We start from the raw sequence: 27,769 nt of genomic DNA on the forward strand, positions 1-27,769 counted from the left end.
AATAATAAAATTATTTTACTCTATGCAATATTTATTTTACTATCCTATCATGATGACATATATAAAAATAATTGATATACATATTTTAAGAAAAATCTATTTTTAAATTGCCTAAAATAGAAAGTGTGTTCGCGTTTCTGGTATATGAATGCAATTTTATTTGCCAGCACAAATTAGTAGTTTTCCATTGTGATTCGAATCGTCACGTCGAGAGGGCGATTTATATTCTTCGCGCGTGCCTGTTATATGCAATGTGACAAAAAGCGGGAAAAAACGTCACATAAAGTTTTGTGTACATATTGTTATAAAAATGTCAGTCATTTAATTAACTTTCAAGTCTTGATTGATTCTAACTATTAAATTCCTGAAATGGCTGATGAATTTCCAAATCCGGACGATGATTTCGATTTTGTCTGTCAAGCGGATTATGAAGCTCTGAGAGAATTGGAGGGTTAGTTATTTATAATTTATATTGCAATTCTCTTAATTAAAATGCAAAGAGAAATTAATATCTTTCTATATTTTTTACACTCTATATCTTATTTTCGCTAATTATTGAATATTTTATTTAATATTTTATTAAACTCAAATGACATAATATTGGTAATATCTGTGTGAAGAACTAGAAAGATTGACGCAACCTGGTCCTAGTGGAGTATCTGGAACAGCAAGACAGCACGACAGAAACAAAGATCAAGCAGGCATTAAAATATCCGTTTCTGTTAACTCTGATAAAGTTATTGACGACAATGTATCTAGCAGTAATAAAAAACAAAAACATAGTTATGAAGAATTATACAGCGATAGTACACCTAGCACTAGTAAAAAGCGTAATTATGAAGAATTGTTGTTTGGCGACATTTCCGATCTTTTAGGGACAGATGCTTCAGGTATGATAATCGATGGAAAACTACAAGCTTGATTATTTATTGAATATTACTAGAAAACTGCATTTTTTTAGTTGATGATCTTGTCGATGGACCAAAAGAAAAGAAGCTCCGTTGGGATCAACCTGAAGATGTCATTAAAAAAATATTGGATGCACGACAATTGATACATGATCATGATGGGGATGCAGTGATGAAAACAAAATATGATGAGAAGTAAGAAAATTAGTGAAATATACTTAGCATTATGATTTATATAATATAGAATATCATGTCTGATTTAATCTATATTGTGTTTATGTTTAATGCAGCAAGAAAAATTCTATTTCTTTACGAGTTCCACCCTGGAATTTTGTGGCGGTCACAAGGTTGTACGATTCCCAGCGCCTATATATCAGAGTTAGAAATGCACGAAACGATATTAAACAGTCCAAAAAACCTATTACTAATCTGTTGTCAATACCTTATAATCAATTGAAAGTTCAAGCGCAACAAATTGTATGTCTATTTTGGAATATTCCTTTATATTACTTTTTTTTTACTATAGTAATGATATTTTATTGCATTACAGATGACGAGCAAAAATGAGTTATCAGTACAAGCAGCATCCAATTTGAGTGATACTAATAACATAAGTAACGACGAATTATGGGTAGATAAATATCGACCTCGATCGTATTTAGAATTACTCTCGGACGAAACAGTCAACAGACAGCTCTTATATTGGCTGAAGCTTTGGGATAAAATAGTATTTAATCGAAATATTCCGAAACCGAAGAAGAAACAAACACCTGTGTTTGGAAAGAAAAAAGATATCGATGACGAAAAAGATATCGAGGAAGTGGATAGCAAAGGATATCCAATAAAAAGGATAGTCTTACTCAGTGGACCACCTGGATTGGGAAAAACTACTCTAGCGCATATAGCAGCCAGACATGCTGGTTATAATATCGTAGAAATCAATGCGAGTGATGAAAGAAGTCCAGATACGTTTAGGTAATGCATAATTGTGCAACTTGCACATTTGATACTATACTTACATTCCAAAATTATATAAAATTCTTGGTTCAGACAGATCCTTCTTGCATCAACGGAGATGAAAGCTGTAATAGGCGCGGATCCCCGACCAAATTGTTTAATTTTTGATGAGATTGATGGTGCACCGGCTGCATCTATCGAACTTCTCTTAAAATTCGTCCAAGGTAAATTAATAACGAAAACTAAAAAGGGCAAGGCACAATCGGAGAAAACATCTGATGGTTGTGCACGTCCTGTGGTGTGCATCTGTAATGAACCGTATGCACCATCCTTAAGGTAATTTTTTAATTAGAAGTAAAATAGAATAACAATATGCTTGAATTAAAAGAGAACGAATGAAATATTTTAACTGAATTGATTTTACACAGAGCGTTAAGAGCCGCTGCTATAATAATTCCGGTGCCCGAAGTAAGTCCTTTAAGATTAGCAGAGCGTTTAATGGAGATAGCGAGAAAGGAAAAGTTAAACGTAGACTTTGGTGATCTTGTAAAAATAGCAGAAAGATCCGGTTGTGATGTTCGAGCTTGTGTAGGAGCATTACAGTATATGGGTGGCGCTAATTTAAAAGATAATATATCACTAGGCCTGAAGGACTCTCGTAAGAATTTATTTGATTCGTGGAAAAGTATATTAACAATTCCTATCAACAAAGGAGGGGTGGTTGCTGTACCTGAAAGAATTCAGAATATTATGAGAACAGTGCAAAATGGTAATTTTATCAAATTAATTTTATACACTTCAATGTACATTTATAATTTTCCTACATTCTATTAGAAACGTAAATGTTATTTAATGATTGATATAAATAAAATTATTTAATAATTGATCTAAATAAAAGATATATATTTATTTATTTAGGTGAATCAGAAAAACTGGCACAAGGAATATTTCATAATTATCCCGAAATCTGTGATAAAAAACTTGGTAACATATCCACGTCTCTGGAATGGTTTCAATTTTACGATTTAGTAACATCACTTGTTCTACGCAAGCAAATTTGGTCACTTATGCCGTACACGAATTACGGATTTATAGCATGGCATTTGAATCTTGCGCGAACACAAAAAGTGAAACTATCTTTTCCTACTATCAATAACGAAGTAAGTATTATTTAAGAGAAAATTTTAATTCAAAGATATACTCAAGTTGGTCAGAAATTGTATCTCTCTTTTTTTATTTAGTAAATTCTTTTCAAAAACTAATATTATACCTTTGAGAAAAAATCGTAGGAGCTTATTTAAATTATATATAAGTATTATATATAAGTATTATATATACTATAATATTTAATTATATATATTATGTATATGTGTATATATATATATATATATATATATATATATAATATTTATTACATAATAATTATATAATAATATAAATAGAATAATTATAACATCTGTTATAATATATATAATTATATATATATATTTATATTTTTTGATAGAGATGTTACAATTGATTGATATACTTTAATAAGTATTCTAAACGTTTATATATATAATTACATCGTCGTTTTTCTTTTAGGTAACTCAGAAATCTGCAAAAAACACAGGTATTTTAACAGCGATACGAAGGGTGTGTGGACGCGATGCTTTCACTTTAATCACAGACATTGCTGGATTTTTACCGGATCTCCTAGCGCCTAAATTACGGACAGTGCCTTCTCATTTATATTCGCCGAAGGAGAAAGCCGATCTTGCTAGAATAGTAAATGTGATGCTCGATTTTGGTTTATCATTTGTGCAAGAAAAGAATCTTCAAGGGGGCTACATCTATAATTTAGATCCGTATGTTGCAATAATGACACAATACTAAATAATACACAAAGATGTTTATGTTAGCATACTATTTAAAATTCATAAATGCTTTTTAGTAATATTTTGGAAGTTGGTGTTCTTCCCAATTGCAATCCGCATCGCTATCTCGCGTATGCGGTACAGCAAATAATTGCACAAGAACTGGAAGTTGAACGTTTAAAGCGAGCAAGTATCTTAATGGGACTCGGTGGAGTCAGCTTGTCAGAAAATACGATAAATTCAGAAAAGCCCAAAGTTATAGAAAATAATAAAGATGATAAGGATAAATCTTCTAATATAGATAATAAGGATAAATCTTCTAATCCACCGAATAGCGCAAAACCCGGAAAAAGTGCGACATCGTTAAAGGAAGTAGTAAGTCTTTAGCATCTTTTTTCTTACACACATATTATACAATTAAAAGATTTATATATTTTATAGTATGCAGTGTATTAAACAATATATTTTTTCTTTCATTTTATATGTAAAAATTTTAGGTATACAAAGATTTCTTCGGAAATATTATTACGAATGAAAACGAAAATGTTCAGAGGCAAAATAAAATGGGAAATCGTATTTCTCCAAAATCGCAAAAAGGATATTCCCTGATGCAGAATATTTTAACAAAACATGGAATATGGTACAAATATAAAGAAGGTTGTAATAACGCTGTTCGGCGAAGTGTATTCATGGAGAAACTCTTGTAAATAAAAATATTTTTATGCAGCTTACAATAATACATCAAATTGAGAATTTTAATAATAAATTAATTTTATTACATACATTTACCCGAGGGTCACTATTTATATTTCGGGAATTGGCAACACTGATGTCATGTGAGTCTATCTGACGGTTCCATCGTAAAGTTTGACATTTTTGACGATATACGTACTTAGAACATTTTGTCATACGGACGCTATTTGTTTATTTTATATTTAGTTGAAAGTTTCGTCTCGGCAAAAAATGGAACTGAATCGTGAACATTTTCGTGCGATGATTTTTTACGACTTTCGACGTGGATTATCACAACAAGAGTGCGTCAATCAACTTAATTTGACTTTTGGCGATAAAGCTCCATCAAAAACCACTGTGTATCGCTGGTATAGTGAATTCAATCGTGGTCGTAGTTCGCTGTCCGACGAGTTTCGTGAAGGTCGTCCAAAATCGTGACTCTATTACAATTTATATTATCTTTGAGCCTTTATTCCTTTAAAAAGTCTGCTTAATCTCACATTTTGCAATTTTATTCTTTTTTGATGTATGTATTATTACATTATATTTCTTCTGCAAATTGGAGAATTATACATTTATTGCAATCGCAGTGATATAAGATTTAATTCAAATTCTTTTTATTAAAAAAAGTATAAACTTTCCGCATGTGATTTTCCAAACAGTAACTGTAAAGATGCTGACATATCTTTTTGAATATATAGTATGTGTGTGATGTGTGTGTCTGTGTGTGATGTGTATATATCCATATTGATTAAGATTATGCTAGCTCATACAGAGACAGCATTTTTGATTTGATATTACGTTGATCATCGTTGGAACACAATTATAAAACCACTGAATAAAGAGTGAGAGAAAAGAGTTATTAGAATAAAGAGTTACTCTTTATTCTCTTTGCAAAGTGCATAAATGTGAAATTGCTAAAGTGATAGATTTTTGGACTCTTTTACTCGCCAATTATTTTATTTATTCAATTCTAGTTGGAAGAAGATATATAAATGGTATATGATTGATTATTTATAACGTTAAAAAAATTATTTATAATCTAAGAAAATATGCAAATGATATATGATATTGATTATGTATAACCTATATCATATTTGTGTCTATTATTTATTTTATTTCTGCCATTTCACTCTTGCAATTCATTATTGTATTTAATTATATTATATTTAATTTTTGCAACATATATGTATTTCTATTTATATATGTTTTTTAAAATTTATATGTACTTTTTTTCTTTCAAATAGACTATTACGTGTACTGATCCATTTTACTTATTTTTTACATGGATGTATGTATATAAGATTTATTTTGTATTTAGGAGGAGAAAAGAGAAGTCCCATCGTCATTAAGGACACTGTTAGCGGTTGATGCTTATTTAACAAATGCTTTGGTTAATTGGGCACAGCAATTTTCAGTTTTAAGGCAACTAAAAACACATCATACAGTTTTAAAGGTAAAATTAATTATGTTATATTAATAAAATAAAATAAAATTGTATAATATATATGTATTTTTATCTGCTTATTTTTTTCATTTTCTCTTAGATATCATGTCATAGTGTAGTGTGGCTGTCAACTATTCTCGTATCAATTTGGACCTTCACCAATTCAAATTTTTATCAGATGCAAGTCAATCTTTCAATTGGTAAGTTTAAAATGAAATTAATAACATTTAAGAATTATATTAACATGAAAAATTGCATGCATGTTTCAGGTTTATTACTAGATATTATTTTAATTGCTGTATTGAAAGCAATAACGAGAAGGAGACGACCTACAACTGATGGCAATCTTTCTCACGATAAAGATTCTTTTCCATCTGGAAATGCGGCACGTGTGGCATTTATTACATATTTTTTTCTCAACATATGGCCTGTTCCTCTAATATGTGTGCTGCCATTGTTAGCTTGGTCCTTTTCTATATGCATGTCTAAGCTTCTGAGGAGAGAACATTATATAGTCGATATTTTCGCAGGAATAGCTCTAGGTATTTTCGAAGGTATGTTAATAGGATATATATATTTGGAACGAGAGACCTGTACCAGTTTAGTTTCGTGGATTACTGATGAGAAAACATCTGGTGCAGAATATGATGTTTAACAATATTGTTATTTTCTATATTTTAGATAGTATTTTTATATTATATTATATCATATTATATCAGTTAAGTTCGTGTGATGAATGTTTGACTAATTAAACATAATTTTATCAAAATAATTTATGATACATGTAATATATAAACGAACAAAAGTTTGATAGAGTTGAAAAGAAACTAGTTTAGAAGAAATATTTTACATTCAATATTTTTTATAATATAGAAAAGGTGCTTTGTAGAAGATAAACGAGTATTCATCCTTATCCATTTATTTTCTTCTCTTACTCCAAAACAAGACACATATACCTCTCATTTTTCATGCATTTGTTATTCTAAATGTCTCCTTTTTTTATAAGCATGTTGTATATAGATCTCTCTATGGGTTATATAAAATTCTTGTGTAATTGAAACGACAGATATAAGTATCCAATGTTTTCCAAGCTTATTGTATCCTTGCATATCAATAATTACATTACATTACATTATACATTCATGTAAGAGTAACAATTTGGAAGTTACAATATACTAACAATGATGGCCCAGCGAATATTTTATTGACATATTGGATCATATTGATGACTAGTTGATGATATTGCTCCATTTCTTTAACTGTAGTCCTTATAATCTCTGTAGAATGTTCCTTTATTTGGATTATACATCCTGAAATATTAATGTAAATGCCTTTACACACACTACGCATGATATAATGTGTGTTATGGTACAATTTCATGTGAACAGTCTTCAATTGATAGATAATGTGAATTTTTGCTAATGTACCTGTGTGCGCTGTGGCCCTAATTTCTCTTCTTTCTACTTGCATGTAGTACATATTTACTTATACATAGTATGTACTTATATGTGTGTGCCAATTCTAATATCTATCGATACAATATCTAATTTTATCATGCGTTCTTCTAAGGTGTTTTATACGAATCTGAAGACGTATACACGCATACACAAGCGATTGTTTCTACATATGTGTGTGTGTTTATATGTATGTATGTATGCATTATGTGTGTGCGCATATACATATTTTTTGTAGTGAATATCAATCAATCCTCAAATTCGAAGCGAAATACTGCATGTTTTTTTCTTCCCCGTTAAATATAAATAAATAAATAAATAAATAATCGACATTAATTATGTCTCACATTGAGGTACAGCGTTAGATAGAAAAGAAAACAGAATGCTAAGTTTCACTAAAAAAATAACATGTCCATTTTTTGCGAGTTCTGAGACATCCTGCATAACAAGATTTCAACAATACAAAATTTTTCGACCCGCTTCTCATTTTCTCTAATTTTCTTTACATTGAAATATTCTTTACCATTTTATCACATATTAAAATTATATCATTAAATATATAAATGTGAATATCTGATATAAATAGATCATTATATATGAAGAATAAAGTTGCGACATAAATCTTTGACAAATATACAGATATATATTTAATATCATTCTTTCTCTAACTTTCTATAATCTAAATCCATTTAAAAAGAATTTACGATAATTCTCTGCCTCGTGATAAAAGTCTTAAAATTTTAATACATATTGTTACATAAGGTCCCTCCACAACAAGATAATTTAAAACTTTTCGTAACATTGTTTTATATTTATGACAATGTTTCAAACCAAAAAGTAGTTTATCAGTATTCATTATCATGGACTTTTTATACTTTTTATTTTTATATATTTATTAATTCATTTTTTGAATGAATACATATAATCCATTATATTACCTCAATTTAATTAAATAACATTCACACCACATATGATGAATATTTATCTGATAAATAAACGAATATTGAAAATGATGAGTGGGCATTTATTTTACAAAAATGATTTCTTATTCTTCGAAATCTCAAGCATAAAGTTATAAAGATTTTTAGATGTCTCTTTTTCTATTAATTTTAATTTTTTAAATTTTATTCTCCCTTTTCCCTTTTTAAGATTTTTAATTATTACCTCAATTTAATTAAATAACATTCTTTGATCTGAAAATTTATATCTGTTTATTTTCACATCAGAGATTCTTTTATTTTATATCGTTGCAGTTTATCTCAGAAATAATTTAAAAAACTTCGCTGATTCCAGAAACATATACAGTATAAAGAATAGAAAAAGACTTGAAGTTTATAAATACGTGTTTACGGATCGCAATGTCTTATATAATCTCGAGCGAGAGATTACAAATTTTTTCCCCTGACTAGATTTTATAATCCTACTTAATCTATAGGGAAAGAGTCTCTCGATTTAATTAGATGATGCTAAGGTCGAGCGGAATTAGATGATGCTTAGGTCGAGCGGATCCGATTTAAACGAGTCCTTTTCTTTAAATATGAGGGGGAGAGAGAAAGGAAATTATGCATTATCAATTTGATCGCTTCACCATAAGGGTGAATGATAAAACTTGAGATCCAGATGCCCGTGTTGATTGGTGCCGGTGGTCACCTCCTGGCCGCACGACGGCGACGGCTTTACATTCTTCTCCGTTTTCTCGGAAGCCTCCAGTAGGATAGGGACGAAAGATTTGGTTTGATTGTCCGGCACGATCGGCGTCGGGACGGTGTTCATCTCGAGGCTACGTTGCTTTTGCTCCTCCTCGGAGTAGATGCTTAAAGAGCGCGGTCGTTCCAGCTTCAAAGGCGGAGGCGGCGATACGCTACCGCTATCGCTACTGCTGGAAAAATCAACTTGCCTGTCAGATGTCAGATCGTCACAGCTGACACATAGGTGTCCGCAGGATTTTTTCCAGGAGGGGACAGAATTCAATTTATTTGGTATTTTTTTCTTCATTTTTTAAAATTTAATTTTTTTTCAAATATACAAATAAATTCAGTGTTTATTCAAGAGGAGAGCCAATGCTTAATTTTTTTAATGATGTCAAGAGGGAGAGACAAATGCCTCCTCTTGTTCTCCCTCTGCGGACACCCATAGTTGACACCAGTAAGAGCAAACTGGCAACAACCTGTATAGAGACATTACACGTCTCTTTGTTTCACGCAGATTTAAATAAATATCTCTGGAAGACTTTTCATGTTTATTGCATTTATGTGATAACTCTGAGAAAAACGTGGATGTAATTCAAAAATCGAGAAAAAGAGAAAAAATTGACAAAATTCGAGCTTATAGATTTTTTCCTTTTTTTCTATTTCGAGAATCAATGTTTTAGCTACGATTGTTTTAATTTTTTTTAAGTTTTGTACACTAAAAAAAAATTTATTGAATTCGAATAAATATTTATTTCAATACTGTTTAATATAAACTATTTATTTGAAATTAATAATAATTTAATGTAAAAATATTTATTTGTTTCAAATAAATAATTTATTAGGCAGTATTGAAATAAATATTTATATTAATTTAATAACTTTTTTTCAGTGTATGTTTCAGTAAAAAATGGATATTATTTTAACACGCATAACATATAATTAAAAAAAAAACAAATTAATATTTATTAACATTGACAATAGTTTATCAAAATTCTGTAAGTAAAACAATATTCTAAAATAACACAGTTATTCTTATACATATAACATAGTAAGTACAATCATTTATTTCATATAATTGTATGCACACTGAAAAAGTAAGCATGCTTTGCTCAAGCTGACAAATATGGAAAACATTAAAAAATTGTACGCAAATAAATAAATTATACAAAATAAAACTAAATATGAAATGTAAAATAGGAGCAAATTATTGTCTATATTCGGAAAAAAATGATTAAACGAATAGAAAAATTAAAAAAATTTTTTGCTTTTGTTAAAAGTAAATTTACAAATTATAAAAATATTTAGTTTATTTCATTCATAATTACATTATATGTTGATGTCACTGTACCAAAAAATGTATTCTTGCGTGAATGTAAATGTAATTTGTTCAGTAATTTCAAAATTGGAAAGACAGCTGGCAGTTTGATTTTTTTTTATACAAGCAATGTCAATTTTCAATGTATTTATACGTTTATACGATTTTGTTTTGAAACGCTGAAATAAGATTATGAATGAGTTATGTCAAATAAAATTTTAAAAAATCATTTTATTTATGCACAGTTTAAGTTAAAAAATATTCAGATTCTTCTTTATCTTTTTATTATCCCTTTAATTGAAGAAGAAATAAAAGTATTTAATTAGAACAAAATCTATATGCGCAGAAAATCAGCGAATAAATCTTTATTAATTTTTATATATTATTGCTATAATTATTACAGAAGGAAGACGAAAATTCTTATAAAATACAATTTACATGGAAAAATATTAAATAAATATAACATACATTTTCTCTCATAAATTATATAAATTAAACTGAAATATAAAAAAATAAATCTTAACTTTTATGCACGCCAAAAAAAAGCTCGGCACAATTTCTCGAATTTTCTGTACTTATCTTTCATTCTCTTCTTTATCTCCTTTTGTGCAACTAATTCATATTTACACATATTACAAATATTCACGATATAATAATTTTTTCATGTCAATATATTATTAATATTTAAATTATAATTCTATTACTATATACACATATCTCGTGTCATTACGTATAGAATATTCCTGTAATCTGTCATTACTAATCAACGCAAGTATAAATTTGATCAACTGTACACAAATAATTTAGTCTTTTCACGTATATATGATAGAAATGTACAATAAAAATGATTCTTTCAAGGAATCAACAATTTAATTGTAATATGATTTGTATAGATTTTGGACATTTTTAAAATCCGCGCATACATTTTTGCCAACTGAATTAACATATTGTGGCAAATTAAAGATATATAGATCACCTAGATTCCATTTTTTTATATATATCACATATTTTTAGCATTAAAGAATAATGAACACAACATTTATTAATATTATCGCAAGATATTATATCAAAATGTTCTACAAAAATATTTGCTTTATTTAGAAATATCAACAATTGCAGTAAGAGTTTAATTTTATATATATATATATATATATATATATATATATTATTTATACGTTTCTTAAATAAAATATATTTTGCGATGAGATCAATAGTTTCATTTCAAATTAACACCGAACGCAAAATTCGAAACTTGAATGTGATCGAGGTGACCCGGAAATATTTATCGCCCGCCTAGACATACCTTGGCAAGCGATGGCGTTTATGTATTCACAGTATAAGAATAGTATTATATATTTCGGCAAGCTGTCTCAGCGACTGAGCATTAACAGGAGATCGTATTGTACGTCCAATTAAATTCTCGATTAAACGGATTTTCCGATATTGCAATAAATAATAAAACGCACGAATCGACAATCATCAACGCAATGCGTTATCACAACGAATTATTCGAATCAAGCATCTAAAAGCGTTGGAAATATGTCGAGCACGCACTTTTTTAGCAAGATTAATTAAAGCTTTGGCGGTGATCATTAACGTTTGCTCGTAAGCAATGCGAAAATAAATATAAGTGCAGGTAACACATACATTTTCTTCTCTCACAGTCTCGTTTTCTTTTCTTTAAATTTGTTTTATCTATTAAGTAATTAAATTACATCTATTAAACAATTGTCTATCTCTTTATCGCTGAAGAAATTCTCTCAGCATCTTTTAAAAACTGAATTTTCATTGCACAACTATAAGAGAATTGTTTGTCACAGGACGAGATAGAGAGAGAAATCTCAACTAAATGAATATTATATACAATAACATTTCTGTGCAATACTCATTACACATAATCACTTTCTATGTAGAATCTTCAATATATTAAATATTAAATATTAAAGACAATTAAAGCAAGCAATTTGCAGGTTCGGATTTTGTGGACCATCTCAGACTACTGTGTGAATTTTACTCACCCGGTACGCTCGGTTGATTGACCAAGCATCGCTGTGTTATGGATTATCTAGAAGAAAGCGTCAATATTTATTATGATTAGTCACTAGCAGTTGTGTTATGATGTTAAGAAAATAAAGACTTACGACGAACAGAAAAAGAGAAAGAAAAAAAAAACCGAATTAGAGCTGTACGCATTAAATTCAAGCAAAGAAGGATTTTTCCATGAATATATGTTCAGCCAAAAAAATGTGCTTTTTATGTGCAATTTCATTTTTTCATAGTGATCAAAAATAATAAATGCAAGCCATACCACATTTTAACAATTTTTAAATATGTATATAATCGAAATAATATCTATATATAATCTTATATTTAGAAACAAATGTTTTTGAAATTTGTCAAGATCAAAATTCAATCATCATTTTAATAAATATCAACACACTTGCAAAAGTCTCTCGCACTACGATATAAATATGAATATTATATTATATAATTTCATATAAATAATATTTTATATAACATAATTTATATGAAATTACATAACATTATATAAATTTATATTATATATATATTATAGATAAATTTATAATATTAAATAAAAATTAGATATATATAAATAGAACTACGGTGTGGAGTGCACGCGTTGAAATGAGGAATGACAAAAAAAGTATAGCATGCCATCAACAACGAGAAAAGAATTTCCAATATTTCCTCATGTTGTCGTACTCACGTTTGCCATAGAACAGGGCGGTCGCGCCGCGGCATATCTACCGAACGAGCTACGCGAAACGGACGTAACGTACGGGACTCCGTTGAGACTGAAAAGCGAAATTTGATTTTTTTTTTCTACATGGTAATTGCAACGTCACGGTTCGCATCTGTCGCTTCGCAATCCTACCTAGCACCGTTCTTCCCGTTATTGTTATTATTCCCCGGCGTTCCGTCGTCCAAGCTCGTTCTGGGAGGTAGGCTGTATCTGTTGCTCCTCACATCTCGGCACTCTACAAATACGAAAACGATGATAGATGAGAATCCAATATTGCTTGTGAATTTTTTTAAAGGGACATTTCGATAAGAGATATAAAAATAAATGTTTCATCTCTAATACATTATTTATAATCGTAGTAACGTAAATTCAACAAATATACTTTCGAATTTCAATTTCAATTTTATTCGAAATTTGACTCAGAAATACTTTCAATAAAATTGATAAAAATTAACTTTATTTCTTTATAATTGTTTTATGCTGCGAATTTGCAATAATTCACGAAATTCGAGTATTTTTGAAAATTTCAAAAAAATTACTTAGAAACATCTTATTTTATAGAAATATATTGTTTGTATTCTTTTGATATGCTTTGATATATATATAAGCTACAAAAAAGAATCTTCAAGATTCTAACTTGTATATATGTGTTTTAATTTTTTTCTCTCTTTTTTATTACATTAAAAAATATTGTTTATCTCTCAGTTAATTTTGTATAGACTCTTTAGAAATATCATGTTACTCTTTAAGCTGTTTTAAGCAGCTCTATCTGCGATTACATTTAACAATATAATTACCACAAAATATGCTATCGTCTATCGTAATATCATCATCCATTATCGCGATCACATATCTCCCTTTCCGCATTGAATATTTCATCTTTTGATAAACGAAGTACAGCAAGGACATCGATTTCTCGAGAAATGCTATCAGCAAAATTGGAGCGAATCGCGCATAATCAGCATAAATGTGAATCAAGCAGCAATGGCTCGACATCTACGGACGGGACTTGATCGATCGTGGACATAGTCGAGGTATAAATCGTCCTTAGTGCGACATTGGCCGCGATTTCGAGCCGCTCCGATCGCGTATTACCGATTTAGGACGCGAACGTCTGTCTCGTTCCGTAGGGCGGCTCGACCTTTCGTACCAGATCTGACCTTGTGTCTGTACACCTTGACAACGGGCGAGAAAGACGTTGCGAAAGTCTCGCTGCATCATATAGAAGTGAAAAAGGAATTGAATCGTTCATTTCTGAGAAAGAAAGGAGAGAAAATATTCTTTTAATAATATAAATTGGATCCTCGCTAATTTATAAATACAAATTCAAGGAAATGAGCTAAGCACAGATATTAGACGCGACAAAATTATTTTTAAATTCCTCTATACTTATTTTAAAAATAATCATAATATTTATTCATATTTTAATATATTATTAATATATAATTTTATATATTTATTCATACTTTAATTTGTAATAATAAGTTTTATCTTTCGACTGGGTCATTATCGCAGAATTTTTTGTCTCACCTTGAAATAATAATTTATTTATATATGAAAATCGTGCTTATCCTATATATCTCTCTGATAACGTATAAACGCGAAAAAAAGAAACGATCAACGTAGATATTTCGCGAGATAGTCGACAGATTCACGGACGTGGGATTTTATTTTTGGCCGCACACGTCACGAAATGATACTGGCCGAAAGTAGCTGTCGCTGCTTTATTGCAAGAAGAGAGAAATGAAATGTATTGTGCCTTTCACGTGGTGAGTCTCATTCGTATTTGGGTATGACTTCACCTTGATACAAAATATGTTTCCATTTCATTTCCCGTCGTAATTTGTGCCGACAAAACGAAAATGGTAGAGGGTCCTCTTTGAGCTCACCCTAATATTACAGGGTTAACGAGAAATTCTATGTCTGCTCCCTTTCCTTATTCTCTGTTTACATCCCACGCCCTATATTTTCGTACACCCTTCATTACTCGGAACCACGAAGGCGGAATAATTATGAGAATTCTACTCATAAATGAATACAAACATATTGTACGAGTGTTAATCGCAAACATAGAATTATTGCAAAATCGTTTAGTTATCTTTCTTATACAAGACTCTTTCATCACAGACACTTACAACGATAAAAAATAAGAATCATGTGTAATGTCATAAAATATCAGTCTTATATATTTTGCTAACAATAAGGTCTGTTATACACGTACAATTTAATGGCAATATGTAGAGAGGTAATTACATACCGTCGTCGAAGAATCCTTCAAAAACGACGAATTTATTATTCTGTGGAATGATCTTCAAGAGTCCATAGTATTTGCGTAGGAAAGCTAAAAACTTTTCCGATGGTCGATCAATAGCCAATTTTACTGGCCTAATGTTCTCCTCCTATGAATAAAATCGTTTGATTAAGAGTAAAATAAATGCATATGAAGAAGAATATAATAAATGAAAGAGAAATAATAAAGATATTAATTAATAATATCAAAATCAACATTTACACACACAACATCCAAAGCTATAAATAAAAAAAATATCCATTTAACGGATTCTAAACTTGAAATAAAAATATTTATTATTTCAAATCGGTTGAACAAATATCTTACAAAATTCAAAGAATATATATTTTAATTCTTTATAAAAGAAAAAATCAAGAAATTTGATTATTACATTAAAAAACAATTTATTAACTTGACTAAATCTTTCAACTAAATATTATATTTTGTTAATTAAACATATAAAAATATTTAAATTAACTGTAACATATTAAATCTAACAAAACGTATATTTAAATACTAAACAATTTAGTTGAAAGATTTGGTCAAGTAACCAAATGTTTTTTTTCAGTGTAGATTTGTGCATAAAAAATTTCTGATTTATTTAATATTATATTTAGTGTAATAGAATTTAAACTCGGTAGAGTTTAATAATCTAGAGAGGATTTTGACAAGTTTCGACGGAGCATAAATCCACGTGTATATTGAATAATATAGCTGTGTAAGTGTGATTAACTTTCATTATTAACGAGAGTTCGGACGAGAGCCAAGTCGAGCGATTTATCGCGGAACCGAGTTTCCGATAATAAATAATCGTTCTACATGAAAGGAGCAAGCTTAGAGGAGAAAACTAATAATGCCAGATATACAAGAAAAAAAGAATCGGTAGGAATCGTATCGAAACAAACGGACTATTGTCGAGTTCAATCACCTTGCCGATTACCTTCGAGCGTAACACCCGCCTACCTCTATGTATAATGACTTCTGGTCACGCGTCTGTTTTAAGATCGCTCAGCATTTTACGCGCGATATCTCGGACGGTCTGGTTTGAAGAAAGTCGCGGCTAGACCGCAAAACAGCCCATTCGGTATAAAATTAATACGGCCACGCGAGATAAGAAAGTTCGATCTTCTACAACGTAATTTGCGAAATTCCAGATGTTATCAACATCAACGTTAGAATAATATATCATATTTATGTGATTAGTTAATCTTAGATCATTTTCTTTACTCTCGAAAAAAATTGGCCTTACCGTCTCTGTATTATAGAGGAAGATTTATATCAATTATCGTCGAAAATCTTATTAATATTCTTGGGATATTAGATTTGATTTTTACTCAATTAAGGTATGATTAGAAATTTCTATATTTGTTATATATAAGTGTTTTTAACTTTTAACATTGACGATCTTGGTGAATAGAATTTATTTATTTAATTACTTGTGTTCAAATAAAATTTAATTATAAAAAAATTTAACAATTTTCAAGAAAAAATTATTTAATAGATGACTCATGTTGTACACATTAATGATAATTGATTCGAATGACTCATTTCAAATATAATGTGATGTATAACGAAGCAATGTAATTACGAATAATGAGATTGTGAATTACTTTATAGTCGAGTGTTGCGTTTCAGATTTTATTTTGTTCGTAACCGATGCGTGTCATTTATAACGGAAATCTAGCAAGTGCTTTGAGCACGATTGAGCATGATGACACATTGACCTCGGTGCACGATTGGGCGTATGATTTCATTTTCTCCAACTATTTTATTCCTAAATATTTTTTTCGTTACATTAATTAATTACTTCAACTTAAGACAAAGTGTAAATAAAAAAATATAAAATTAATAATTTTTTAACTATTTAATTTGGCATTTCGCTATATTATAGCTCATCTTAATTTTTTTATCCTCTGCGTATGAGAAATTAATTATATTTAATACGTGTTTTGCGTTATTTTTTTTCAAAATTCTCCATGCAATAAAAAGATATAGAAATTATTAAACTCAAATATTTATTTGAATAAAATGAAAAATTTTATTAAGCAGTAAATAATATATATATTTGTAAAAAGTTAAATCTGAAATTCTATTGTATTCTATTGTATTCTCACAACAAAGCTTATAATGCACGAATAAATTTTGTGTTGTAGACAAGATTTATCAAATGAAAGAAGAAAAAGGGAATGGCTCTTCTTTTCGTTACAGTTCTGTGCACTTGTCCTCACGTGATTTCAGGGTTTCGAGTTCTCGAGCGGAACGAAAAGCGGTTTACAGAATTTTCCGGTTTTCTCTGTTATTTAAGCGTTACTTGAAGACTTGAAAGAAACAAATTGTGACTTATCATGGATCCCATTGAAAGTTGTTATTTGCCCTAATTTATGTATCCCGCTGTATCATATCAAAATTTGTATGGAGATGTTTCTCAAGTAATTTAAATATTTTTAGAAATAATAATATAAATATTTTAATAAAAATATTATGCATGAGATCGCATAATAATAGAAATATTTAAATAGCAAAATCATTAAAGAATATTTTATGTCATATACATATGTATTATATATTTTTAGATTAACTAATTAATTAATTAATTAATTAATGTATGCATATATATATATATATATATATATATATATATATTGCATATTGCATTTCAGATAGCAAAATTAATTTTGTTGTAAACTATAACATTGATAAACCTCGAAGTATCGATATGTTATCATCGATATACATTGTATAAAATATGTTTCTATCTCAAGGAATATTCCGCACTCTTTTCAACAATTCTCATATTTTTCTCGCGAAACATTTAGACGAAGCACCCGCAATTTTCCATTTTACCGAATTTAAACAAAGTCTCCAAATTTGCAGAGCAATTGTCTTGTTCGAATGATTAAATGATTAAGACTAATGTGGATCGTAAAAACGTGTATTGCGCGCGTGAGATGATTAGGAATTGTCTGTAACAAATGTCATTACTATCCTGTTAGTCCTGTTTCTTCGTCACTAACGTAATGTAATCACAAATTACTTTTGCTTCGCACGAAGTTTGACGATAGCGATTTAAATCGTGGTTGCGCGCGCGACGCCTTCTGCTCCCGTACAGGAAGTAATTATGCCTTGTACTGGTGCATCGCAAGATTTGTTTTCGAGCGAGGGAGTCCGTATCGTGTATAGCGGAAACTCTCTCTTCACGTGAGAACGGCCTGTTTCTCGCGAACTCGTTAACGCACAATTTTATCGAAAGAAGTCATTAATTATAAATCGACTTTGATGAGATCAGCTATCTTAGAAATATCAAATTGCCATTATATAATAAAATGACTAATTATGAGAGAGCTTCTTTTACATATTAGATCAAAAATTATATTAAAAAGTATTAGATAAAATATGGCATTTTCTTTCGTGATATTTTTTTACACTATAAGTGTAATAATTCTCTGAAATGTTTTAACAATTTTATACTTGATGAGAAATATTAGCTTCGAACTTACGGATAACATGTGCTGATAGAGAATGTTTCCCAGCCCCATACGTTGCCGTGATTCGTGCACGTAAAAGTCCAAGATGCATCTCGCCTGCAGTTGATAATGTTCTCCCATCTCGTCGAATAGAAAGAGATTCTTCGAGCCCGTTTTTAATAAGCCCACCACGCTACCCAGTCCGCTGCGGAACAAAACATACATGATTTTTACACGAATAATTCATGATCGCACGACAACTTTCGAGGACGTAATGTATTACGTGGCCTTAATGAATGATGCGTAATATCTACACGTTTGGTTTGACGCGTATCTTGTACCATTTTCGTCGAAGGAATGTTCCATCATTTACAAATAGGTTTCAACATTTGCTATAAAATTTTAACATATTTTTAATTATAATATTTCATATTTTATAATATTTAATCATGTATATTTTTTACAATAATATTTTAATTCAAGGCTTAATTAAAATAATAAATCATATATTGCAACTTGAAGAATTGCAATGAGAAATTGATATTTCCTTATATTTGATTTAAAAGGGAATTGATGCAAAATTGTAGAAAGCTTTCCCGAAAGCTAGTTTAATAATTTTCAGATATTACACTGTAATAGTCTTATATTGCTTCTTGATTAAACAGCTTTCAGATTAGCCGAGCTGTATAAATAGAAAATTGAGAATTGAGAGAGAGATATATAGTATCGTTTGCAGTTTTAGGAAATCTGAATATTCGTAAAGTCAAGACAGCATACAGCTCAGCATCGATCCATCAGGCGGTTCTGCAAGAGGTTCTAACCCCTTGGCTAGGAAACACCCACTTCTGGTCCGTAACACTTTAAAATCCGCAACGCGCATCTCTCGAGTATCTCGATTTCCCTAATGGTTGCGAGATGATAAAGGACTCTTATTTTTGCTTTCATCATTTTAAGTGTCAAAAATTAAAACTCTTAAAAAAATATATCGGGAAAAAGAGTCAGAGACAATATCAATCATGTATACTCGAGAGATCTCGCGTTAATTATTCCACAGATGTGATAGTATATCTTGAGTAATTAGATTTATGATAAAAACTTTACTTGTTTGCTTCATTATCCACGAGCAGATAAATCGTGTGATCTGTGTCCCGGAGTTTAAGGGCGCTGGTGATGGGCTTGTTGAGTCCTTGAGCCCTCGCCGATGCCTCGCCCATATCGTCCAATATTCTGCTTAATAGTCTTTGACATTCGCTGAAAAAAAGAGGAAAAAGATATTTATTACACATCTCATCTTGTTAGAGTCGATTAAGTATTTATTTATCGAATAAATTTTCGAGTAGAAAATAAATAATATGTATATGTGAAGAAACTATTCGAAAAATTTGCGTGTTCTTTAATTATAAATGAAAATTTTATTATACTCGAGAATGCTCACATATGGTTTTACATCCTAGATTTAGAAAACATTTCTTGATTATTTTTTGATTATTTTTAATTATAAATATACATGTAAAATTGTAATTATAGTCACATGTGGATAATATAATATAAAATATTTTATTTAATAATTACATTCTTATCTATTCTTATAATATAAATAATTGAAAAAATATAATCAAAAATTATTTTTCAAAGATATATACTAAATTTACAATCGCAAAAAATATATAAGAAAAGTCCCGATGGTAAAATTTTTATTTATAATTAAGGAGCACGATTCGATCGTAAGTCTCGAATTATGTCTTATAAAATAGATATGCTGCAGTAGTATCTCTTGAAATAGACAAACAAAAAATAGAATCTCGCTCGAGCATTTCGCCGTTTTTCAATGCCGCAACTACGTAGATTGCGGTTTATTGCTGAAATAGCGCGAAACAGCCACGTTCCACTTTTCGTCTTTACATTTTATATGCTTTATACGCGCATCATTTTCACAGATTTATGCTAATTAATTCCAGACGATAAATTAATCCCGATGTTCTTCCCTCAAGTATCTAGAACGAAACGTTTTTGATACTGGAAGTAGAAAGTAGCATGATAAATGTACGAAATGTAGAAAGTATTTTTGACGAGTATTGATTGTCAGATAAATTTCTAAACATTAACACTAATTGTATAAATTAATATTGATATTTATATAATATTGATATTTAGAATAATTTATAAGCATCACACAATACTAATAATGTATAAACTGACAATTATTTTAAATATATATATTATATGTATATATACATATATAATAACACATGAATTATATATAATTATATAAATAAAAAAAGTTTGGCTATAATGACATAATATAAAAAGCTACATTTTTTGATGTATAATCTTTAATCTTTCTTAATTTTTTTTAACGTGTAATTTTGCCATTCGATCATTTCCGTTCTTTTACGGAAATTACACGTTAGAAAATTAGATGGACGTAATTATTCTTCAACACACATCATTCAGTTACAAACAGCGACCTAATTCAAGTTTTGGACACGGGCCAATCGCTTGCTTTGCGATACGAGTCGGCTTAATTTATTCCATCGGTGTTACGTCTTTTCCCCTATGGTCATTATATTATAGGTGTAAAGTATGATGGATTATGTTCGACGATGACGTGAGCAACCGTTCTATGTGTAGAAAGCTGCATTGCGAAATCTACTAATCTCAAGGATGTGAAATTTGCGGAAGTATCTTACACAAGAAGCCTGTCTAATTTTAATGAAGTCTGTAACAACAATTCTAGAATCAGCTCTCTTTTCAATGGAAATTTGACAGAAGAAGTCATTGTTTGACAAGCTTTTATTCAAAATTTAAATTTTAAAATGATGCAAATTATATAAGATATAATTATCATATATGTAAAAATTTTTCGACTCCAACTAAACTGTTTTTTAAACAACAAATGTAATAATATATATTAGAATAAAATACAATAACAAAAGAAAAAAAAATATTACATTTGTCATATCAATTCAAGATAGAAGATTTACAAATCGAACGTCCTGTAATAATAAATCTTCTTTAATTATAGGATTATTTAAAAAAATTTTTATTATTAATATAATTATTAATTATTATAGAATGTTTCGTATAATATAGAAAATAATTTGTTGCAAACTTGAAAATTTGATACGATTAAAAAGTTTGATTTTTGTTTAGAGAAAAATATTCTAGAATATCTGAAGGATTTATACTACATTTATATTATGTAATCTACATTTTATTATTTAATTTTACTCTTGGTTAAAATTGCATCCTCTAATATGATTCAGTAACATTATTCCGGTAATAGTTATATCCGTCATTGGCCCGGTTCTATAAAAAGGATCAAGGTGATCAAGGAAGTTCGATTTATCGTTCGTTCTTTCGCATCGATGGAATGTACGTAAATATAACTCGCACTCTTTGCTCCAATAACTCTGTCTAATTGTATTTCAAATTATTTATTGATCGAATCGAGAAAGAGATAATTTCGTATTGTGCACTAAATTTCAAGTAAAAATGATTTATATCGTTCACAGGGGAGCAATTTCGTGAGAAAAAAGTATTAGAAGCTGCGTGAGAACTTTCGAAGGTAGATGATACTTATATATACTTTATAACGAGGCTATAAATTGCAATGTATAATAAAGCCTGTAATTTACGTTGTCTAATAAAATGATAAAATGTATAATCTATGTAGAAGTAATTGAACTTTCTAATCTATAACGAGATAATGGATGAGTCCAATTACGCGTTTAACACAAAATATCGCTACGAAAAGAATGATTTAGTAATTTATTTAAAACAATAATTAATCATAATTTATATTAATATATATTAAATATTTATATTAATAATAATATTAATAATAAAACTAAACAATAATTGCTTCATTAGAGCAGATTTATTATTATAAATCTTTCAGTTTGAAAATCTGTTTGAATCGATATAACTTTTTATATATACATATATTTTATTATTTCATTATTTTTATATATTATATAATATTATAATATTATATAATGTATAATAATAATGACATAATATAAAATATATAATAAAATAATAATAAAATATAATATATATATATATATAATTTTAGCATGTCATATTTACTTGTTAGCTTGTCACATATGCAATTAGGAAGTCAGTGCGAAAAGCTGAGGTTTTGACGACAATTTCCGGTGTAAAAGTATCAATTAAAAGACGATTACGACGACTCGCAACGTCCGGGCAACGACCGATTTTACAGCGCAAAATACATAATAACATAAACTGTTCCTATCAAGGAGAGGCAACCGGAGACAACGTTTTCCGCATAATAATCGGGTATACAACTTGGCGCGGTCGCACGAGAAAACGGCATTTCGTTCTCTAGCCATTTCGTCATAAACTTCCGCGAACGTCGCGAATCACTGCCCAAGAATTCGACGGAGGCTATTGCGAATAAACGGGACGCTTTGAACCGAGAATCCGCGAGAAATCTCCGTCTCCGTCTCGCGATTTATTATTCCAAAATGCTCATTTATACTTGGCGTTTCTCGCGAAGTTCTCCCGCGCGGCAAAAAAAATAATCCCGTTCTCTCGTTGAACGGAAGCTATTTACTATCTGAACTCTCTTTACTAAATAAACATGACATTAATTAACCATTTAATGAGAACCTGGAATTTTAAAATGTCCGGCTGTATCGATTTTGGTGAAATATAATATATACATATATATATATATATATAAAATATGTCTGGAGAAGTAATTTACAAGCCACGCTATATAGATTACACATATTATATAAGAGTACTATAATTTTGTAATAAATGGGTTGAGCAAACGTGTGTGCGGAATCTTATCTAGACTTTATCGTGGAAATCGTTTGCGTGAAGTAATCCGCGACCTAGATCTTAATAAATAAACGGTATGTGACATATAATTATATATATATATATTCCCCGCGGCTTTCAAGCGCTATCTTTCAATCAGCTAAATACATATTCGTCATCCCATGATCATCATCAACAGCGGATTTGAAGATACATTAGCATATATTTGTTCGCTAATCATTCATGCAGCAGCAGTAGCATAATTTTGTACCGTATATTAATGATATTTGTCAGCGTGTGTTTATTCAAAAATATCGTGCGGAACTAATTGTAGATAAACAAGTTACCGTAATTTGTAATTATACATCATATAAAAGATCGCATCATATTCTGCTAATTATCGCGTGCAATATTTTTTCATTAAGATACCGCGATAAACGCAGTTGAATCGAATACGGAATCGAGAAGCATGTCCTAAGATGCGATGATAATTGCACAAATTATTCGCAGCTCTGTTCCAGAGTACGCATTTGGCAATGATTGAAGGAATATCGTCATCGACTAACGAGTCCATATAATCGACTCGTGTTCTTGAACATCGCAGATCTCTCACTATAGTCTGAGAATCGCCCAAAATCGTTATTCTCGATATACGTGAAAATAAATTTATCATATACATATATTACATATACTTAGCATAAAGCTTGTTATTTCTCTACAACGTCTCAATTATCTCGAAATTTGCATGTAAAATTAAGCGAAGACTGGAAGATATTATATTTGTATCTTTGCAAAATTTAATTTCGATTTTAGAGCTTTAAGTTAAAATTTCTTTTATTTATTTTTTTTCCTATGTTTTTACTCTGATATTCCACTTTCAATTAAATCAGACCGGCCAAATGTTTTCAAGAGAGTAAACCGACTTGGGGAATTTAATGAGAGATTTACATCTATTTAGTTGGACGGCAATTACCTAGACACTTTGCGATTCAACGATGGATCTGACGTATGACGTGCCACGCGAGATTCCGCGCCGTTTGACATATATCGCATCTGTAAATCGGTGGCTGACGCATCGCGCATACAAAATATTACGAAACCCGTTTGCTTGAATATAAATAAACGCGTGAGAAAATTGATATTTATTATCGCGCTCTCACGTGACTCTTTGTGCTCATAGTTCACTTAATAACAAACAAAAGTGCTTATTGTATAATATTTCCCGCTGGATATACATGAAAAATAAAATAATTTTCATGTAATTATTTCATGCAATTTATTAAAAATAATTTATATATCATCAGATCATAGGTTTTGTTATGAGAAATTTCAAATTAAAGATACACAGAGATAATTTTTCTCTTAGAATTTATCCTGAAAATCATGGTAATCGTGGGACAATATGGTATTGGAAGAATTTTATATAAGAGTTTCTCTGATTAAATATTTATCACAATAAAAAATATTAATATTTACAATAAGATATAAAATATGTTCGATTCATTTTACTACGTACATAGTAAAATTTACTATACGTACAAATTAATATTGTTTATTGTGGAAAATATTAATCAGAGAAACTCTTATAAAATTCTTCCATTCATATTGTCGATTATCATGATTTTCAGGGTAAATTCCAAGAGAAAATTCTCTTCGTTGTAGAATATAATGCCATTACGATCTACACTTTTAATTATTACACGAATCAATCGCAACAAACATAATGAATCGTGAATATAAAAGAAGAAAGATATAATAGCAGTGTAATAAAAAGATCAAAATTAAATTTTTTTATTACTGCTATTATACTATCTTTCTCCTTTCATCACAATCAAAACTGTGTTAATAACAAAAATATTACTCTACAGGAATTTGCAGAGATCCGAGAATGACACTGAACAGCCAGATTGCTATCCCATTAATGTGCGTAGTGAAAGTTCCGCGGTTGTACATGTCCATTATATTACGATCACCGACGTAACCTTGACGATAATGGATGATACACAATACCTTCACGTATATTCGTTCTTTTCTCTTTTTTCGGACAAAAGATTCGTGTAATTTCAAGTCTCGAGTATAAAAAGAAGCAACGCAATATGATCAAATTTAACGGACAGTAAAATACACGAAAAAATCTTTATATTCGTCTTTTTAATTTTTTAAATAAAATCTTGTATTAATTTTCTCAGAATAATTTCTTCAATAAAATATATACATATCTTCCTCTGATTATCTTTCATATAATTATTTTATTCTTTCAATATTAATGGTTCTCTTACATATAAAATATCCTCGCGATATTTATATATATATATTTAAATAATCAGTTTTTGTATATTTGCAAAAAATTTCTGAGCTGTCATTACATGTCATGAACACCAAATTATTGAAATATATAATATATGTGTACATATTTTAAATATACTCATATAAATATAATATCCTCAAGATATTTAAATTTTTTTATTTTTGCAAAAAAATATCTGAACTGTCATTAAATGTTATAAACACAAAATTATTAAAATACATAATATATGTGTGTACATAATATTTTAAATATACTCATATAAGTATAATATCCTCAAGATATTTAAATTTTTTATTTTTGCAAAAAATGTCTGAACTGTCATTAAATATGTCATTAATATAAAATTACTGAAATATATAATATATGTGTGTATATATGATATTTTAAATACTCATATGAAAAAAGTATTTCTGCAAAAAATTTCTGAACTGTCATCAAATGTCACTGACACAAAAATACTGAAATATAAATAATGTACGTGTGTGTACACACACACACACACACACCATAATATTTTAAATATTCATACCGACAGAAAAGCCGGAAAGAGAGGTTACTCGCCATTATTCAAGCCGCGCACGAGTGTTTGAGGCATTTAAAAATGGCCATGAAGTATCATCTAGCATATATCATTAATTATTCTCGAGGGTGCAGTTTTAAGAAATATTTAAGCAAGTACTCACTTCAACTCGCGACGATCACCTTTGAAGTCTTCCGGCAGCAAGTTATGCGTGACCTTGTTGATCTTTCTGGGCAAGAGTTTATTTACGTTGAACTTGAACTCCATCTCGGCGACTGTGAGAATAGCCACTCGCTGTCACCGCTCTTCCTCGTCAACTAGTCCTTATCACGTCGTCGCGTTGCCTCGTCTCGGTGGATGGCCGCGAGACTGATGTTTTTTCCCCGACCCTGTCTGCGTCTTCGACCCGGGGCGAGACACACGGGGCTCGCCTTGAATATGGCCGTTGTCCGCGCACCCTTTAGCGACAACTTCACGCCGCGTTGTTGACTGTCACGTGAACATCGATCGTATCCCTCTCTCTCTCTCTCGCTCTCCTGTCACCGGTGCAGAATCTCTCGTATCTTTCGAATATCGACACTTATCTTACTTAATCGTCACGTGGGTCGATCCTGCTCCTAATTTTGCTGCTCCACACCCTAAAACCCGGGATTGCGTCCCTCAGCGTGATGATCGATCACTCTTATTCCCGTCACCACCTGCATCGTTTGCGAAGGCTAGTTTCGCGTTCCAGCCCGAATGTACGAGACACGGCGAGAATCGATCGCAAATTCTCGCGCACGCACTTGACGGCTCACCAAGACCGACTGATATTCCTCATCGAGCGCAATAGCCAGTCTTCCGCCACCTCCGCGTCGTCCCTCCTTCGCGAAACACCGACGTTCCTCTGACGTTCGCTTGCTCCGAAGCAGCGCGCTTTCGAAATGTCAACGCTGCGCTCCGAACCATACGCGCGCGGACGACGATGACGTAGGTCGCCCGGCTCTGTTTCCGCCAAGTGGAGGTCGACGAGAAAAAGAAACGATCGCTACGGGCAATTTGTAACGTCGCGTGCGAATTTTAATCGCCAAAATAATCAACAATCGACGCGAGCTTTATTTTATTGTACGAATCTGTCTCTATCTACGTTCAATTTTTCCCGTAAAAGAGCGGCGCGCCAAGCAATGCGCGCGCATTTCACATACGTCAAATGTCAGGGCCGTACTTACTCGAGTATAAACAGCTGTGCATCGAGATGCTACACGGAATTTTTTTCAGAATTTAATAAAT

The 27,769-nt window shown here is 30.4% G+C and overlaps 3 protein-coding genes across 4 annotated transcripts; 2 read left to right on the forward strand and 1 right to left on the reverse strand.

Moving 5' to 3' along the window:
• The first annotated feature begins 43 nt into the window (after window positions 1–43).
• Window positions 44–5,066, forward strand: cutlet (chromosome transmission fidelity protein 18 homolog). Its single transcript, XM_085484394.1, has 11 exons — window positions 44–451; window positions 621–890; window positions 962–1,103; window positions 1,199–1,385; window positions 1,459–1,883; window positions 1,959–2,201; window positions 2,294–2,634; window positions 2,784–3,025; window positions 3,450–3,712; window positions 3,799–4,096; window positions 4,219–5,066. The coding sequence occupies exons 1-11, from the start codon at window positions 370–372 to the stop codon at window positions 4,426–4,428; spliced, it is 2,703 nt and encodes a 900-aa protein (XP_085340520.1). The 5' UTR covers window positions 44–369; the 3' UTR covers window positions 4,429–5,066.
• LOC114928167 (polyisoprenoid diphosphate/phosphate phosphohydrolase PLPP6-like) lies at window positions 4,779–8,175 on the forward strand (the record flags this gene model as incomplete). The annotated part of the gene is made up of 4 exons (XM_085484374.1): window positions 4,779–4,874; window positions 5,775–5,909; window positions 6,001–6,100; window positions 6,170–8,175. Coding segments are annotated over 4 exons (717 nt in total), but the record flags the coding sequence as incomplete, so codon positions are not given.
• LOC114928195 (alpha-tubulin N-acetyltransferase) lies at window positions 6,804–27,449 on the reverse strand. Of its 2 annotated transcripts, none has more exons than XM_029299293.2 (8): window positions 26,664–27,449; window positions 19,980–20,129; window positions 18,912–19,083; window positions 15,382–15,523; window positions 13,257–13,359; window positions 13,089–13,176; window positions 12,379–12,425; window positions 6,804–9,230 (listed from the first exon to the last, which is right to left on the reverse strand). In XM_029299293.2, the coding sequence occupies exons 1-8, from the start codon at window positions 26,765–26,767 to the stop codon at window positions 8,939–8,941; spliced, it is 1,098 nt and encodes a 365-aa protein (XP_029155126.2). In that variant the 5' UTR covers window positions 26,768–27,449; the 3' UTR covers window positions 6,804–8,938. The 2 variants fall into 2 exon arrangements, with proteins under 2 accessions (XP_029155126.2, XP_029155118.2); XM_029299285.2 differs by having other exon boundaries at window positions 6,804–9,233; window positions 26,664–27,448.
• Between the last annotated feature and the right edge of the window lie 320 nt (window positions 27,450–27,769).

This window comes from Nylanderia fulva, unplaced genomic scaffold (genome assembly GCF_048542155.1).
Source record: "Nylanderia fulva isolate GAGA-0341 unplaced genomic scaffold, ASM4854215v1 Scaffold3, whole genome shotgun sequence".
Classification (NCBI taxonomy): domain Eukaryota; kingdom Metazoa; phylum Arthropoda; class Insecta; order Hymenoptera; family Formicidae; genus Nylanderia; species Nylanderia fulva.